At 43.7% G+C, this 17,191-nt stretch overlaps 1 protein-coding gene across 1 annotated transcript in view; it reads left to right on the forward strand.

The window, feature by feature from the left end:
- Window positions 1-17,191, forward strand: part of NMS (neuromedin S) — a 72,325-nt gene that overhangs the window by 34,926 nt on the left and 20,208 nt on the right. The window contains exons 3-8 of the mRNA XM_030199545.1: window positions 1,276-1,326; window positions 5,814-5,873; window positions 5,963-5,989; window positions 6,119-6,172; window positions 11,877-11,951; window positions 16,539-16,580. Of these exons, the coding sequence (XP_030055405.1) occupies window positions 5,829-5,873; window positions 5,963-5,989; window positions 6,119-6,172; window positions 11,877-11,951; window positions 16,539-16,580 (243 nt within the window). The 5' untranslated portion in view covers window positions 1,276-1,326; window positions 5,814-5,828. The remainder of the gene's footprint in view (window positions 1-1,275; window positions 1,327-5,813; window positions 5,874-5,962; window positions 5,990-6,118; window positions 6,173-11,876; window positions 11,952-16,538; window positions 16,581-17,191) is intronic.

Here is a 17,191-nt window from a genome sequence, read left to right on the forward strand (position 1 = left end):
TGTTATTTGGATAAATAAACCTATGATTATACTTTGGAAACCTCTCTGAAAATAAATAGGGAGGAATTCCTCTATATGATGGTTGAGAGAGAGAACAAGAGAGAGAGAGAGTAAGAATATTATTTGACACTTGGGTGGTTTTTAATTTATAAAGGCAACATATGTACCCATCTGCCTTTATAAAATTACCCCACTGGAAAGTGAGTGCAGACATCTACACAGCACCAAGAATATCACTTAAAGCTCCAAGATTACACAACTGAAAATGCCTGAGGCAGGCATACCATTTGCCGAAACACTGAACCGTGTTGAGTCTTTTATATCTGGTCATTGGCAGTAAAGATTTTATCTACTCAGCTTTTGGTGTACTGCCTGGATTGGTTGCCCCACGTCCCTTCCCTACTCCTTGGACTTACCACAGGCTACCTGAGCACATCCCACAGGACGACATTTTAAACTGTGTTAGGCATGCTTTTAGCACCTAATCCAGTTTAGTAAAAAGGCCCCTCAATTATTTGATATTCAGACACAATGATAGGTTCAGGGATAGTGCAGGATATAAATTTTATAGATAGGTAGATAGAGGTCTACAAAATCCTGGAGTAGAACAGGGAAAAACATTTTTTTGTTTACTCTTGCAAAAAGTACAAAGACTAAGGAACACACTGTGAAGTTACTTAGTAATACTTTAAAACAAATAGGAGAAAATATTTTTTTCACTCAACATACAGGGAGTCTTTTAATAAGCCACAGTAGCATTTTTGGCTAGCAGGAGAAATCAGATGGTGGTAAACACCGAGGTGCCCATAGGAATATAATGGGCATCTCAGCATTTACTGCCAGCTGATTTCTACCATGAGCTAGAAATGCTACCGTGGCTCAGTAAAAGACCCCCATAGTTAAGCTCTGGAACTTGTTCCCAAAGGAAGCAGTTAATGTAAAGTCCATAAACCGTTAAGGTAACCCCAAGCAAAAAGCCACTGTTTATCCCTGAGGGTAGGTAGCATGGAATCTGGCTACTTTTAGGATTCTGCCAGGTACTTATAACCTGGATTGGCCACTGATAAAGTCTAGATACTGGGTTAGATGGACCTTTGGTCTGATCCGTATGGAAGTTCATCTTGTGTATTGTCTCTGAAAACCATAGGGCTGTGAGGAAGTCTAGGGAAAATATACCCTAAAAGTGCATGAAGAACGAGCCATTTCCATGTTAAAGGTACAATTTTAACTAACTACAAATCCTTACTTCTTTTTCTTTTATTTTTCCATCAAAAGAGACTGGCATTGTGTTTCAGTCAATGGACAGCACTGTCAAATCGACCCCAGGTAAAACTGAGTTTTTTTTTTCAGTCATGATCTTACAGTGGGGCTGCCCATTTCTAACTTCATTTATTCTGTACTTATATGGCACCTTCATCCAGGACACCTTATAACAAATGATAAATGGATAAAAAGCAATACAAAGAGATGGTAAAAAAAAATTGGAGGACAGTTCTGGAAAAGATGAGCTTGTTAACACCATGCCTGGGATCCTGCACTCATTTCCTGGCCTAGCACATCTTGACCTATTACAGAGCGTTGTTGCTGCTGCTGCTGCCCTAGTCACAGGCAGATAAATATTATTTAAGCAAGAGGGGCCTTGGATCAGTCACACACAAAACAGAGGTTCTTGGGAATGATGAGATTAAAAATGACTATATGGCTCTTAATTTCAATGATTGTCCCTAGTGTAGTGTCTTTCAACTCAATACTGAGGTGTATCTGGTAATCCCATCTCTGGAAAAGGACAGCAGTGTGTCTCAGGAGCCTAACCCTGGTTCAGGTCTACAGTGTGTCCCACGAATCTGGATCTGATGTAAGACTGAGGCTGTTCCCATGACTGCAGCTCCGGTGCAGGATTGAGGTTGTGTTCTGTGACTCCAGCTATGGCACAAGATTGAGATTGTGTGTCTTTTCATCCCAGTTCTCGCACACGATTGAGGCTGTGCAGTTTTGGTGAAGAGGTAAAGTGTTTTTTTGTGACCCCCCTCCCAGTTCTGATAGAGGACTGAGGTTGTGTCCTGTGGCCAGCACTGGTGCAGGTCTATTTCAACCTCTTCTGGAGATTTTGTGGCTCACTCATTTGAATAGCGTCATTGGTAACATTAGATTCCCACAATCACAAATATAAGGATATCTCAAAGGAATTTGGAGTTGTTGGGAATGACCACTATTTTACAGACATGAGCTCTATACTGCTTGTCACATGTTCACTAAGCACTATCTGCCGGATTCTATATGGCGCAACTGTGTGCAAATCCAGTCATATTCTGGATATGCATGTGCAACTTAATTAGTTAACAAGCTAATCAGTGCCAATAATTGCCACTTAAGCAATTATTGACACTAATTGTCATTAATTAGAATTTACACACAGAACTGTCCAAGCGTATTCTATAACGTGGCGCATGTAAATTCTAAGTCACATAGTTTAAAAGGGGTGTGGCCATGGGCGTGGAATGGGCAGATCATGGGTATTTCTAAAATCTATACATGTTGTTATAGAACACACCCGGTCTGCGGCTAATTTAGACGTCAGCATTTACACCAACTTTTACTTGGTGTAACTGTTCGTGACTAAATTTAGTCATGCGGATGGGTGCTCTTGTATTCTATAACAGGGGCGTAGCCAGACTTCGGCGGGAGGGGGGTCCAGAGCCCGAGGTGAGGGGGCACATTTTAGCCCCCCCGGCGCCACCGACCCACCACCAACTTTGACCCCCCCCCTGCCGACGACCCTCTCGACCCCCCTCCCGCCACCAACCTGCCGTCGCCTACCTTTGCTGGCGGGGGACCCCGACCCCCCCCCCCCCCCCGGCCAAGGTCCTCTTCTTCCCAATCCCGCGCAAGACTTCATTCTAGTCTGACATCCTACACGTACAACGTGCAGGACGTCAGACTAGAACGAAGCCTTGCACGGGATTGGGAAGAAGAGGACCTCGGCCAACGGGGGTTGGGGTCCCCCACCAGCAAAGGTAGGTGACAGCGGGTTGGCGGTGGGAGGGGGGGTCGAGAGGGTTGTCGGCAGGGGGGTCCAGGGGCAAATCTACGGGGGCCCAGGCCCCCGTGGCCCCATACTGGCTACGCCACTGTTCTATAAACTGCATAGAAATTTAGGTTTATTCTAAATTTAGTCACGCGGACAGGTGCTCGGTGTATTCTATAAACCGCATGGAAATTTAGGTTTGTTCTATAAAGTATGCCTAAATTTAGGCATACTTTATAGAATACTCCTTGGCGTATTTCGTTTCAGTGCCAGTTTTTTAGGTATGATATATAGAATCTAGTCCCTTGTGGGGTCACTATGGATGTAATCTTGTAAGTCATTTCCCATTATGAAACAGGTTTATGTGTGGAAGCAGCTTGTTCAAAAATTGTGCATGGTACACGTAGATTTTTGTGCATACAGCTGCTGTGTGCAGAGGTTTTCTGGTCTGGAGCAGAATTATTTCTGGGGGTGAGGATTAGGTACGTTTAGTGTTTATGCATATAGGTTATGTGTGTAACCTTAGCCACAGAAATTATGCCTGGCTTGGAACAGGTGTGATTTTGTGTGGATCAATGTTATACAGCCTCAGGGCATCTGTTACACCAGTTTTGTAAGGAAAACTATTAGGTTCATTTTCAAAGCATGTTATATAGGTTACTATCAGGCTTATTTTCAAAAGGGCACCCATCTTTCAACACAAATCAGGAGATGGGCACACTTCTCCCAGGGTCACCCAAATCGGCATAATTGAAAGCTGATTTTGGGTGTCCTCAACTGCTTTCCATCGCAGGGATGACCAAAGTTCACGGGGGCGTGTCAGATGCATAGCAAAGGCGGGACTGGGGCATGCTTAACACATGGGTGTCCTCGGCCGATAATGGAAAAAAGAAGGGCGTCCCTGACGAACACTTGGCCGACTTTACTTGGTCCTTTTTTTTTACGACCAAGCCACAAAAATGTGCCCTAAATGACCAGATGACCACCAGAGGGAATCAGGGATATGTTTGTGCAGCGCTGCGTATGCCTTGTAGCGCTATAGAAATGCTAAATAGTAGTAATAGTAGTCACTAACCCCCTCCCACCATAAAAATTTTTTAAAATATTTTTCCAGTCTCAAATATCATACCCAGCTCCATGACAGCAGTATGCAGGTCCCTGGAGCAGTTTTAGTGGGTACTGCAGTGCACTTCAGGCAGGCGGACCCAGGCCCATCCCCCCCTACCTGTTATACTTGTGGTGGTAAATATGAGCCCTCCAAAACCCACCACAAACCCACTGTACCCACATGTAGGTGCCCTCCTTCATCCCTAAGGGCTATGGTAGTGGTGTACAGTTGTGGGTAGTGGGTTTGGGGGGGGGGGGGGTTGGGAGGCTCAGCACACAAGGTAAGGGAGCTATGTACCTGGGAGTCCACTGTAGTGACCCCTAGGGTGCCCAGTTGGTGTCCTGGCATGTGAGGGGGACCAGTGCACTACGAATGCTGGCTCCTCCCACGACCAAATGGCTTGGATTTGGTAGTTTCTGAGATGGGCATCCTCGGTTTCCATTATCGACGAAAATTGGGGACGGCCATCTCTAAGGTCGACCTAAATTGGAAGGGGGAAGGTTAAGGAAAATTATTCCCTTAATCCCTCCTGTAAAGCCTTGACTCAAGCAATGCTTTTTAAAAACTGCATTCTGCTGAGATGATGCAGAGCCTAATGGTAACATTATTTCCCTACATTTACGTTTGTAAAATGGGGAACATGTGTAGATTTTTAAGCCACTAAAGCCAAGCTTAAACCACACCTCCACCACACCCTCTTGAAAACTCCATGGTGTGGATTTCTACATTTAGAATGGTATTCTCAAATCACCATTTACACAAGTATTAGGTGTAAAGGCCACTATTTTCAAGTGAAGATGTTTCTAAAATAATGTCTTTATTGTACTAATTTGATATCGTATATTACTGTGTCCACAAAGGTTGTTCTAACATTGAAAAACTAAGAAACTGAAATTATTGGTAGAGAACCTCCAAGAACCTTTAACGCACTACTGCATTACCACACACACAAACTCACATTAACGTGCATTATTTTCCACAGGTTCATTTTATGCAGTGGCGCCTCTTTACTAATAACCAGAAGCATAGTCAGGTTGAGGTGTCAGGGAGGATAGGAGAGTGGACTGCTGATGGCGCTGGCACCTATTTTTAACTTGACATGAAAAATAGGCACCGTCAGAAGTCCGTTTGGGGGAGAAGTCGTTCCCCTGTCGACTCACCTAGCTACGCCTCTGCTAATATCAGGCTCCTTTTACCAAGCAGCACTAAAAGGAGCCCTGTGATGCCATCGGACTGTGGGTTTGCTGTGCACCAAGGCCCCCTTTTACCACCGCCTGATAAAAGGTCATTTCCATCTGGGACAGGAAATGGCCATGCAGTAAGTTAAATGCTTGCCATGTAGCCATTTCCTGGGGGAGCCCTTACTGCCTCTTATTGAGGAGGCAGTAGCCCAGCAGTAACTGGGCAGCACATGGCGCTGCCCGATTACCGCCAGGAATGCCCCCTGCGCTAGAACATTTTAAAAGACTTTCTAGCACCAAGATTGGCACATGGCAGGAGTCGGAATCTCCGCACAACATTGCCATGGTAGTCCTACCACGGCTTCTTGAAAGGGCCCCTACATGCGCTAATAGTGTTAGCACATAGTAACACAATTGGACACTTTAGTAAATCTAGTTCTAAATTACATATGCACCACCAATCAATAAATATGCATGAGAATTTCTACTTGTCTTTCAGATCTCCAGTTTTGCCATGGATCTTTGTAGCTCCATTTTTAATAGCTTGCAAGGGAATGAGGTGAGGTCTTATGTCCTTACTTTTATGTCTGCATGGATTCCCTCTCTCAGATACACAATGTGATCTAACATCATCATTGCTTTCACTAGGAAAATAACCAAGAAATAGTCAAAAGAGTAAGTATTTTGCTATCTTAATTTTTATATCTACATTCATATGCATATGGATGTACATATAAATAATCACATTTAGCCTGAGCTAAAGTTTACATAAAGCTAAATACCACAATTGCTTTTTTCGTGCAGTTTTTATTTCACTACTCCAGAGCACAAGATCCAACATATCCACTTAAAACCGGGGTCAGTATTTTAACGTAATCATCACTTGTTTCCTAAGCATGTATTATCTATGAATTATATACTTATTAGCTTAAGGCTCTTGGTCTGCATTGCCAGTACTCGAGGACTAACAGTGGGGTTTTGGCTTTTAGGATATCCCTAATGATTATGCATGATAAAGGTGAGCATACAGTGAATGTAGTAGGCATGCAAATTTCCTTCATGCATATTCATTAGAGAAATCCTGAAAACCTGATCTGTTGGTGAACCTCAAGGACTTGGAGTGAAAACCAAAGGCCTAAGGGGATGATGTGGCACAAACAGTGCTTCAAACATTTCAGTTCCCCACAGATCAGCTTGTGATACCACAGAGCTGTCAGATTACCCAGTTCCAGGAGGGAGATTTTGGGCCAGTTCTAGAATTCTGACAACTCCATCTTGATGCATTATAGGCCCTGAAACTCTGATTCCAACATGGAGATCAGGGACTACAAATACCAGCCATTTTGGGTTGTGACTTAAAAAGTAGTCCTGGTCAAAACCTATCTGGAACTGGTCAACTTGGCAGCTCTGAGATTGACAAATTGGGTATATTTGCACAAGAAAATAGGGTCACAGAGGGTTTCAGACCTTTCCAGTCCTGGTTTTATCCCTCTGCCTTCATAGAGAGTCTGTGTTCCTTATGGAAAATCTGAACTGCCTCTCCACAAATATAATAGAGTAAAACCAGAACTGAACCAACCTGTCCTAGGCATCATGGAGCCATCTGGTAACCCTTCATGCAAAGCACCTACTTTGTAAGCACTCATGTCTGAATGAGACTTCCTTTCCTCTTCATTCAAGATGCTGCCTATTTTAGCTGTACTTCTTAATTACTGTAGATTTGTTTGTGAAAAAAGTACTTCAATATGGTTGAGCTTTGAATACATAAAAATGGCACATATCAACTATTTGTGCCTGTTCCCTTAAATAATAAATCAGATAGGGTCCTTTATGTACATCAGGCCTCACAACTTAAGGCATGCTTATATTTTTCAAACCATATTTGCAAACATGCCCAAATTCTCCCTAGTAGGCAAGATCTGGGTTGCCTCCTTCCTTTCAGGAATTAGCCAACTCAACACTCCCTCTATGCCATGTGCAAATCTCTATATATAAAAGGCACCACCAACGTTCTAAATGAAGCCTCCAGCCGGAAGTGTGAAGGGGGAGAGATATCCGGTTTCCCCATGAGTGTCTGGCCCGCCCTCGCTCTCTCTGTAACACAAACAGTGAAGGAAAACACAGCAAAGCACGAAATCAAATCGCTCTCTCTAACAGTGAAGGACTCAGAGGGGGGAGGGGAGAGAGGACAGAAGCCCTCACTATCTCTGTAACACAAACACAGCACAGCAGGAAACTTAACACTGAAGGACTCGACTCCGAGGGGGGAGGGGACAGACAGGACAGACAGCACAGGGGAAGGGAGAGAGGGCAGGGACAAACACTCCCACATGCACACAGAAGAAAACCTAGCTAGCCCCCGTTTCATTTGCATCAGAAACGGGGCTTTTTTACTAGTTGAGTATATTTGCTTAGAGTAAGTGATACAGCAGCAAACCCAAGTAGTTCAAAAGCACGTCTAGTTGCATTAGTAACCTGCTTGCTTGGACTTGCATCCCAGTGCTGTTACACCCTGGGTGAAAGAAAGAAAGAAACCTACAGATAGGTGAGGCCTCAGTCCTGAGATGCTGCAAGAATCTACTATATGAACAGACTAGATTAGAATGTGCTGTTGCTATACTCATTCCAGAGAAAAACAGGGAGGCGGATATTTAAAGCTAGTTACCTGATAATTGGATAACTAGCTGTTGCTGGGCCTGGGCAGTGATACACAGGCAGCTCCTTGTGACTCTGGGTAAGTCACTTAACCCTCCATTGCCCCAGGTACAAATAAGTACCTGATAATATGTAAGCCGCATTGAGCCTGCTATGAGTAGGAAAGCGCGGGGTACAAATGTAATAAAAATAAATATTCAGTGGCACTATCCAGATAATACTGCTGAATATCATGTCTGACTGCCTTAGCACGCTCTGGGTTTTGACGGGGCAGTCTGGGAGCAGCACTGTTCCCTCTAAACTGAATAGGAGTCCTTCACCTACAGTCCTGCTGGTGAGGGGAGAGAGTGGCAGGCAAGTTCTGCAGGACTCCAGGGAATCTGCCTGTCCCTAGCGATTGAAAACACAATATTGAAGCACCGCCCCCCATTGGCAGCAGCTCAGAGGGAACAGCAGGGGGCAGAGCTACAGCGGAACTGGAAATTATCTGGGTTCTGCCAATATTCAGTAGCAATACCTGGATATCTACCAGGCAAGTAAGGTCAGAGAAATAGCTGTCTAGCTACCGGCGCTGGTGGCTGCCAAATATCCAGATAGTCAGCATTAGTATCCGAGTACAGCCCAGTGCAGAATATCTGGTTATAGAAAAAGCCTCAGCGGCCAGCATTTGAAAAAATGCTGCCTGCAGCAGGTTTAATATTCCCCCCACAGTTTAGAGCATGGGATATTTTTTTGCAGGAACAATACCAAAGACATGAACATACAGGTTGGGGTAGGCATCTCCAGTCTTTGAGTGCAGGATATCCACACTGAATATGAATGAGATGCATTTGTATACTATGAAAGCAATGCAAGAAGTTATCTTGTGTATATTGACGTAGACAATAGTAAGAGGATTACCATACAGGACTCCAAGATGTAAGATCACCGAACATATAAAGAGGAATCCAATAAAATTTATATGGAAATATAATGTTTGATTTCTAAAAAGCAATATCAATGCTAACTTCAAATTTTCTTTGGTTCATAAAAACCTTCACTGATTCTCATGAAGTGCTCTAAAGCAGCTTTAAAAAGATAAAGTAAAGTCGTGCACTTATCTGTTGCCCAACAAAGATAAAGTAAAGTCGAGCACTTAGTTAGCATTGATATTGTCAATATATTTTAAAACATTTTCTTATGAAAAGAGCAAAATTGTTAAAATCTATTTGGAAATAAATTAAAAGTTAAAATAATTTTTTCCAAACAAGGTTTTTATTACCAGTGATGAACACCACACCCCCAGTTAAAACCGCTGAAAACTGAAAGTAAGCAGTCGGGCATTTTGAGGTCTTTTCCTTGCTTTTTAGAAATATTTTGTTAAAATCAAACTTTATATTTCTATATAAATTTTATTGGATTCCTCTTTATATGTTCTTGTGTATATTGAGACATCTTAGAATCCTGACTGTATTATAGCACTTTGAAGCAGTGGCGTAGCTACGTGGGGCCAGGGGGTGGCCTGTGCTCCCATAGATTTGGCCCTGGACCCCCTTACCAAAGACCCTCTCGACCCCCCTCCTGCTGCCAAACCTCCCCCGCCGTGGGCTACCTTTGCTGGTGGGAACCCCAATCCCCACCAGCTGAGGTCCTCTTCTTCCCACGAAGGCTTCATTCTGTTTTTGACATCCTGCACGTTTTACGTGCAGGACGTCAGACTCACAGAAACAGAATGAAGCCTTGTGTGGGAAGAAAAGGACCTCGGCTGGTGAGGATTGGTGTCCCCCGCCAGCAAAGGTAGGTGACGGCGGCGGGGGAGGGTTGGCGGTGGGAGGGGGGTCGAGAGGGTTGCCGGCGGGAGGGGGGTCGTCAAAGTTGGTGGTGGTGGTGGCGGTGGCGGCAGGGGTCGGCAATGGCAGGGGGGTCAGCGGCGCTGGGGGGGCTAAAATGTGTCCCCTCACCTCGGGCTCTGTACCCCCTCCCGCCGAAGTCTGGCTACGCCCCTGCTTTGAAGACTGGAGTTGCTTATGCCTGATATGTATTTTATTGTTCAAAATAAGATATTGCAGCTTCAAAATATCCCATAGAAAAAGAATTAGCAAAGTGAGCCTTAGTTGGCTTAAACTGTGATTGATGCAAAAAGACTTAGCCAGATATTTAAAAGATCAATCAGGCTTTTTACAACATATCTGTTCATAGTTCATTTGTAATATGGTATTTTGCAATTTCTGCCATAAAAAGCTGATAAATATATGGTACCATAGATATAGAACATAGAACACATGCACTATTTACAGTCCTCCAAAAATCTGCTGACGATCATAATCCCCATTTTTTATCTGCAGGTTAATGTAATCATTCAAGACTGAAATTATTTCCAGAAGAGTGTTTTGCTTGAACAGAAAACAGGAAATTTGGCAGGAAAGAAAATACACTTTAGAATGAGCTTTAATGTGTTTCTTGGGTAGTGGAACTAAAATCCCACCCCCCCCCCCAAAAAAAAAGCATGCAGCACCATACTCAAAACCAAACATATTTATGGTCAGAAATATCCCTAATGTAGAATCGATTGAATTGTCTAATATCATCTGCAAATGTGACCATTTCTGACAAAAGATGACTAAAGTCACTGGAAACAAAAAATGAAGTTTTAATGAATTCTCTTAGGGGCTCTTTTACAAAGCCGCGGGAGGGCTAACATGTGGCTAGCATGCGCCAAATTGGCACTACCACTGGGGTAGCATGTGTGCCCAGCGGTAATTCTGAGTTTGCCACACGCCGAATCCCATGGTAGAAAATATTTTTCTACCATGGTGGCAGGGGCGTAGCCAGACTTTGGCTGGAGGGGGGTCCAGAGCCCGAGGTAAGGTGGCACATTTTAGCCCCCCCCCTGGCGCCGCCAACCCCCCTGCCATTTTTGACCTCCCTGCCGCCACCACCACCTTTGACCCCCCCCCCCAGCGCCAACCCTTTCAACCCCTCTTCCCGCCGCCGCCAACCCTTCCCCGCCGCCAGGTACCTTTGCTGGTGGGGGTCCCCAACCCCAGCCAGCCGAAGTCCTCTTCCCCGGCACGGCCGTGTTGCTGATCTGCAAGGGCAGGCCTCTGTTTCTGTGAGTCTGATGTCAGACTCACAGAAACAGAAGCCTGCCCTTGCAGATCAGCAATGCAGCTGCGCCGGAGAAGAGGACTTAGGCTGGCGGGGTTTGGGGACCCCTGCCAGCAAAGGTACCCGGCGGCGGTGGGGGAGGGTTGGCAGCGGGAGGGGGGTCAAAGGGGTTGGCAGTGGGGGGGCAGGGCCAAATCTACGGGGGCCCATGCCCCCGTGGCCCCACGTAGCTACACTCCTGCCTGGTGGTAATCGGCAGCATGGCCACGTTGACGCGTGCTGCATGGTTACCGCAAGGGTAGCATGTGAGCACTTACCATTAGGTCAGTGGCTGGCGGTAAGGGCTCAGGCCATAAATAGTCATGCCCATTTCCTGGCTCGTTAAACAAATGGTCTTTTTCCCAGCCACGGTAAAAAGTGGCCCAGCGCGTGCAAAAAAGATGTACCCACTCTACCACTTTTTACCGCAGCTTTGTAAAAGGACCCCTTAGAGCAAACATTTTGTAACACAACAGTCCAAGCCCTATCCTTTTATGTGGAAAAATAAAGTTACAGAAGTTCAAACATGTAACTTTTGCAGACTTATGGACCCATGACATGAAAAATTGGCCATTCTCAACATTTTCCGATCCACTACTTCAATCACTTTTTCCCAGAGGTGGTCACAAATAAGAAGGTTCCCATTTTGGATCCTGAACCTGTGTTGAAATGTGATTTGAAATAATATTTGGTAGGTTTGTTGTGCAACTCCAGATTCTCAGTGCTGATGATATGTGAATGCTTTGTGTGCACCAGTGTTCACCCTGTCTCTCTGTTGTAGTCTGCCCCTGTGCATCCTTTAATGCGTCTTGCTTCAAAGCTCTCACAGAGAAGAATGAAAAGATTCCTTGATCCAGTACGCGCTCATTTCTTCTTTCACAGTATTTTACGGCACTAATCGTTACTTTCGGGTTTTGGTTTTCTTTTTGTCATTGTCCTCAACGAGCATGGCTATTCCCTTAACAAGTCCAAGTGACCAAAGCATGCGTCTAACATACAGAGCACTCTTTAATCACATGCAGGTCGATATCCAAAATCATCTCTGAGTTTTGTAACCACATACATGCTTTAAAAAAAAATTCTGTGCTGGTTAATAGCTGAATTTTGGCCAGACAGTTCCATGTCTGACCTAAATCTATCACTTAAAGATTAGGAAGGGCCACAGTTATTCTGGAGACAGGACCAAAATTTATCCAGATAGTGGTAATATTCGGCTGCTAGCTGAATAAGTTATCTGTTTAAGCTGAGCACACCAATAACAGTCTTAAGAAACAATTATGCTATCAACGTAAGTTCAGGACTGCATGTTCGGTGATCCCATCTAGATGGGTAGAGCCATAAAGGTTTAGCTTATATATATGGTGCCAAAAATAAGCACTATTCTATAAGCCAACTTAAAGTTAGGCATGGTTTATAGAATAGTACTTAAACCCAGGAATCACACCTAACTTTAGGCATGGACATTTGCACCAGCTGAAACCCGTTATGCCCATAGCCCTTCCATTTCTTTGTCCCCTTTTTCAGATCCCATGTAAATTTTAGGCACGTAAATGCCAATTACATCTAACTAGTGCCAATAGTTGCTTGTTAAAAAGCAAATTATTGGTGCTAATTAGCTCATTGTTCAATTAAATTGCATGCACAAATTGGGCGGGTACCCAAATTTTGCATGTCATTTTTGGTGACTTTTATAGAATTAAGGGGAAAGTGCAGTTCTATAAATTGGTGGCTAAAGATAGGCACCAATTGTGCACATAAGTTATAGAATAATAGCACTAATGCACGTAATCAGCACCACTAATTGGCAATTTACTTGTGTAAGTTCTAGGCACTATTCTGTAACATATGTGCCAAAACTGCTTAACTCATAAATGCAAGGGGGAGCATCAAAGTATGAGTGGGTCATGGGCATGTCTCTGAGATATGCGTGTAATTTATAGAATACTATGTTACACACACTTCAGGGCACGATTAGGCGGCACAACTGTCACTGACTTGGCATAATTGTTGGTGCTAACCTTTAGGCACATCAATGCTAACTTACACTAGTATTCTATAATGGAATCTTGGTGCCAAGATGCCGATATAGAATTGACACTAAGTGCATGACCTTGGGGGCACCTAAATCTTGGCCCCAAATTATAGAATTACCACCATAGAATATTAGGTGTACAAATAGGAGGATCAATCATCCAGTTACCTTTAAGCAACTGCCATGGGTCTGAATATTGCCTCCACATTTATAAATGTCAAAATCGCATGCAAAATTGAACATACTGAAAATTTTAGTTTGAAACCATTGTTGTTCCATGGACTGTCTTTGTTTAACAATAATTCAATTTCCTCTTGCAATAAAATGTATCAGAGCAGTCAGCCCACATTGTACTATAGGATCACTTTATTAAATATGAAAAGTTAAGAAATGAAAGCCTCAGGGATATTGAAAATAATAGGCACTGTTACCTTGCAGGTCTCACAAACTGCTATTGTAGATATATGATCAGAATACAGAAGTGCAGCAGTGACCTTAAACCAATTCTTCTCAACCCTCTCCTGCAGAGAAGCTAGTCAGTCAGATTTTCAAGATTACCATAATGAACATGTATGGGATAAATTTATCTCATGCATATTCATTCTGGTAATTCTGAAAAACTGACTGCTACTACTACTTAACATTTCTATAGTGCTGCTAGACATACGCAGCGCTGTACACTTGAACATGAAGAGACAGTCCCTGCTCGACAGAGCTTACAATCTAATTAGGGCAGACAAGCAGGACAAATAAGAGATAAGGGAATTACTAAGGTGGGGATGATAAAATAAGGGTACTGAACAAGTGAGTAAGGGTTAGGAATTAAAAGCAGCATCAAAAAGGTGGTTTTTTAGCCTAGATTTGAAGACGGCCAGAGATGGAGCTTGATGTACCGACTCAGGAAGTCTATTCCAGACATATGGTGCAGCAAGATAAAAGGAACAGAGTTAGCGGTGGAGGAGAAGGTTGCAGATAAGATAGATTTACCCAATGAATGCAGTTCCCGGGGAGGAGTGTAGGGAGAGATGAGAGTGGAGAGGTACTGAGGAGCTGCAGAGTGAATGCACTTATAAGTCAATAAGAGGAGTTTGAACTGTATGCGGAAATGGATAGGGAGCCAGTGAAGTGACGAGGAGAGGGCTAATATGAGCATGGCGACACTGGCGGAATATAAGTCGTGCAGCAGAATTCTGAACAGATTGAAGAGGAGAGAGATGGCTAAGTGGGAGACCTGTGAGAAGCAAGTTGAAATAGCCTAAGCGAGAGGTGATAAGAGTGTGGATAAGGGTTCTGGTAGTGTGTTCAGAAAGGAAAGGATGAATTTTGGTGATATTATAGAGAAAGAAACGACAGGTTTTAGCAGTCTGCTGAATATGTGCAGAGAAGGAGAGAGAGGAGTCAAAAATGACCCCAAGATTACGAACTGATGAGACAGGGAGGATGAGAGTGTTATCCACAGAAATAGAGAATGGGGGAAGAGGAGAGGTTGGTTTAGGGGAAAAGATAAGAAGCTTAGTCTTGGTCATGTTTAGTTTCAGATGGCAGTGAGACATCCATGCAGCAATGTCAGACAGGCAGGCTGATACTTTGGTTTGGATTCCTGCTGAGATTTCTGGTGTGGAGAGGTAGATCTGGGAGTCATCAGCGTAAAGGTGATACTGAAAACCATGGGATGAGATCAGACCACCAAGGGAAGAAGTATAGATGGAGAAAAGAAGAGGTCCCAGGACAGATTCCTGAGGTACACCAACTGAGAGTGGGATAGAAATGGAGGAGGATCCACCAGAGTATACACTAAAAGTACGATGGGAGAGATAAGAAGAAAACCAGGAAAGAGCAAAGCCCTGAAATCCAAGTGAGGACAGCGTATCAAGGAGTAGGCTGTGATCAACAGTGTCAAAAGCAGCAGATAGATCGAGCAGGATGAGGATAGAATAGAGACCTTTGGATCTGGCCAGGAACAGGTCATTGGAGACTTTAGCAAGCGCTGTTTCAATTGAACGAAGAGGGTGAAAGCCAGATTGAAGTGGATCAAAAATAGCTTGAGATGAAAGAAAGTCAAGACAACGGTGGTGAACAGCACGTTCAAGTATCTTGGATACGAAAGGGAGGAGGGAGATGGGGCGATAGTTAGAAGGACAGGTAGGGTCCAATGAAGGTTTTTTAAGGAGTGGTGTGACTATGGCATTTTTGAAGGTATCAGGAACAGTCGCAGTGGAAAGTGAAAGATTGAGGATATGACAGATAAAAGGGATGACAGTAGGAGAAATAGTGTTAAGTAGATGGGTGGGAATAGGATCAGAGGAACAGGTAGTTAGTTTTGAGGAGGAAAGATGATGTGTAGTTTCCTCTTCAGTGATTTCAGAAAATGAAGAAAAGGAGGCAGGGGTTGGAGGGTTGAGAGAATGGACTAAGGGAAGGAGAGGTGGCAGTGACTTGGTTGAGAATTCAAGTTTAATATTGTGAACTTTACCATGAAAGCACTCAGCCAGAGTCTGGGGAGAAAGTGAAGGGGGAGTTGGAGGTGAATGCACTTTGAGGAGAGAGTTCAGTGTGGCAAAGAGACATTGAAGGTTTGAGCCAAGAGAGTTTGTCAACTGGATGTAATAGTCCTGTTTGGCAAGAAAAAGAGCAGACTGGAAGGAGGTCAGCAAGCATTTGAAATGTATGAAATCAACATGGGCTCGGGATTTCAGCCAAAGGCGTTCGGCAGAGCGGGCGCAGGAACGTAGGTAGCGGATTCTAGAGGTCAGCCAAGGCTGGGGTTTGGTACGCCTTACAGAACAGGGAATGGGAGGAGCAAGAGTATCAGAGGAGAGAATAGTATTATAGGAAGAGACACCCTCATTGACAGACTTGGATAACATAGTGGTAGAGAAGAGATTTGAAACACTAGAGGACAGAGTAGAAGGGTCAATAGCCTAAACATTCCTAAATGTATTGGTTAAGATTGGATGGGACTGGGGTAGAGGGTGTTTAAGTGTGAAAGTTATCAGATGATGGTCAGAGAGGGGAAGAGCTGAGGCACAGAAACTGGCTAGGTGTGTCTCCACCACAGGGTTGAGAGGTCTGCTTTAAACTAACACACACTGTTTTTGGGAAAGGATCCCCCCCCCCCCTCCCTCAGAGCATGTGGTAAATGGCTGAAGCATGCGCTATGAACCAATATACTTACATAGTGGTGTTTGTTGTGTTTACCACAGGCAGAGCTGTTTGTGGGTATTAATATTTAATTGGTAGTTTAACAGAATGCATGTTGGAGACCATCAGCTCCCCAACACATATACACAGTTGTAAAAGCTCATGAATGATCAATGTCTTGATTAAACCATGCAATATATTTGGCAACCTGACTGTAGGACTCCTTCTGAAAGTATTTCATTAATTTTTTTGTTTCTTATTATTTTACAGGATAACACCGGTACCTTGGGGCGGCCATTTTTTCTTTTCAGGGTATATAGTTTCTTTGTAAAAAATATTTTTGTGGTATGCATATATATCAGTGTTAATACTTCCATAGGGGTAGTCTTTTTAGTCTATAGCAGCAAAAATATCATAGACTGATGTCAAATTACAGAGGAACAGATGTGAAGCCTGATTTGCATAGAGTGCAGAGAGCAGACATTCACAGCTTCCACTGAATATGGAGCCTTTTTAAAAAATACCTATAGGTCTGCAGGAAATACATGTGCATTTCTCTCAACATTAAGTGGGGGCAAGCATTTTGTAAAACAACATGTGGAAAGAAAGTAGCATCACTTAGTAGCTTGTACATGTATGCATCGGTACTTATGTGTGTGAATTCACCTGGATTCTAGAGATGCACACCGAAATTCAAGTGTATTCCGTAACAATGCGTGTAACTTAATTGGCTTAACAAGCCAATCAGCATTGTTAGCAGCACTTAACAAGCAATAATGAGCACTAATTGGCAATAATTAGAATTTAGGTACACAACTCACTAAGCGTATTCTGTAATACAGTGTGCCTAAGTTCTAACATGCGCAGGCAAAAAGGGGCTTGTTTTCATTGGTGTCGCATGTAGTTTTAGGCTAAGCGTATTC

Source organism: Microcaecilia unicolor, chromosome 4 (genome assembly GCF_901765095.1).
Source record: "Microcaecilia unicolor chromosome 4, aMicUni1.1, whole genome shotgun sequence".
Classification (NCBI taxonomy): domain Eukaryota; kingdom Metazoa; phylum Chordata; class Amphibia; order Gymnophiona; family Siphonopidae; genus Microcaecilia; species Microcaecilia unicolor.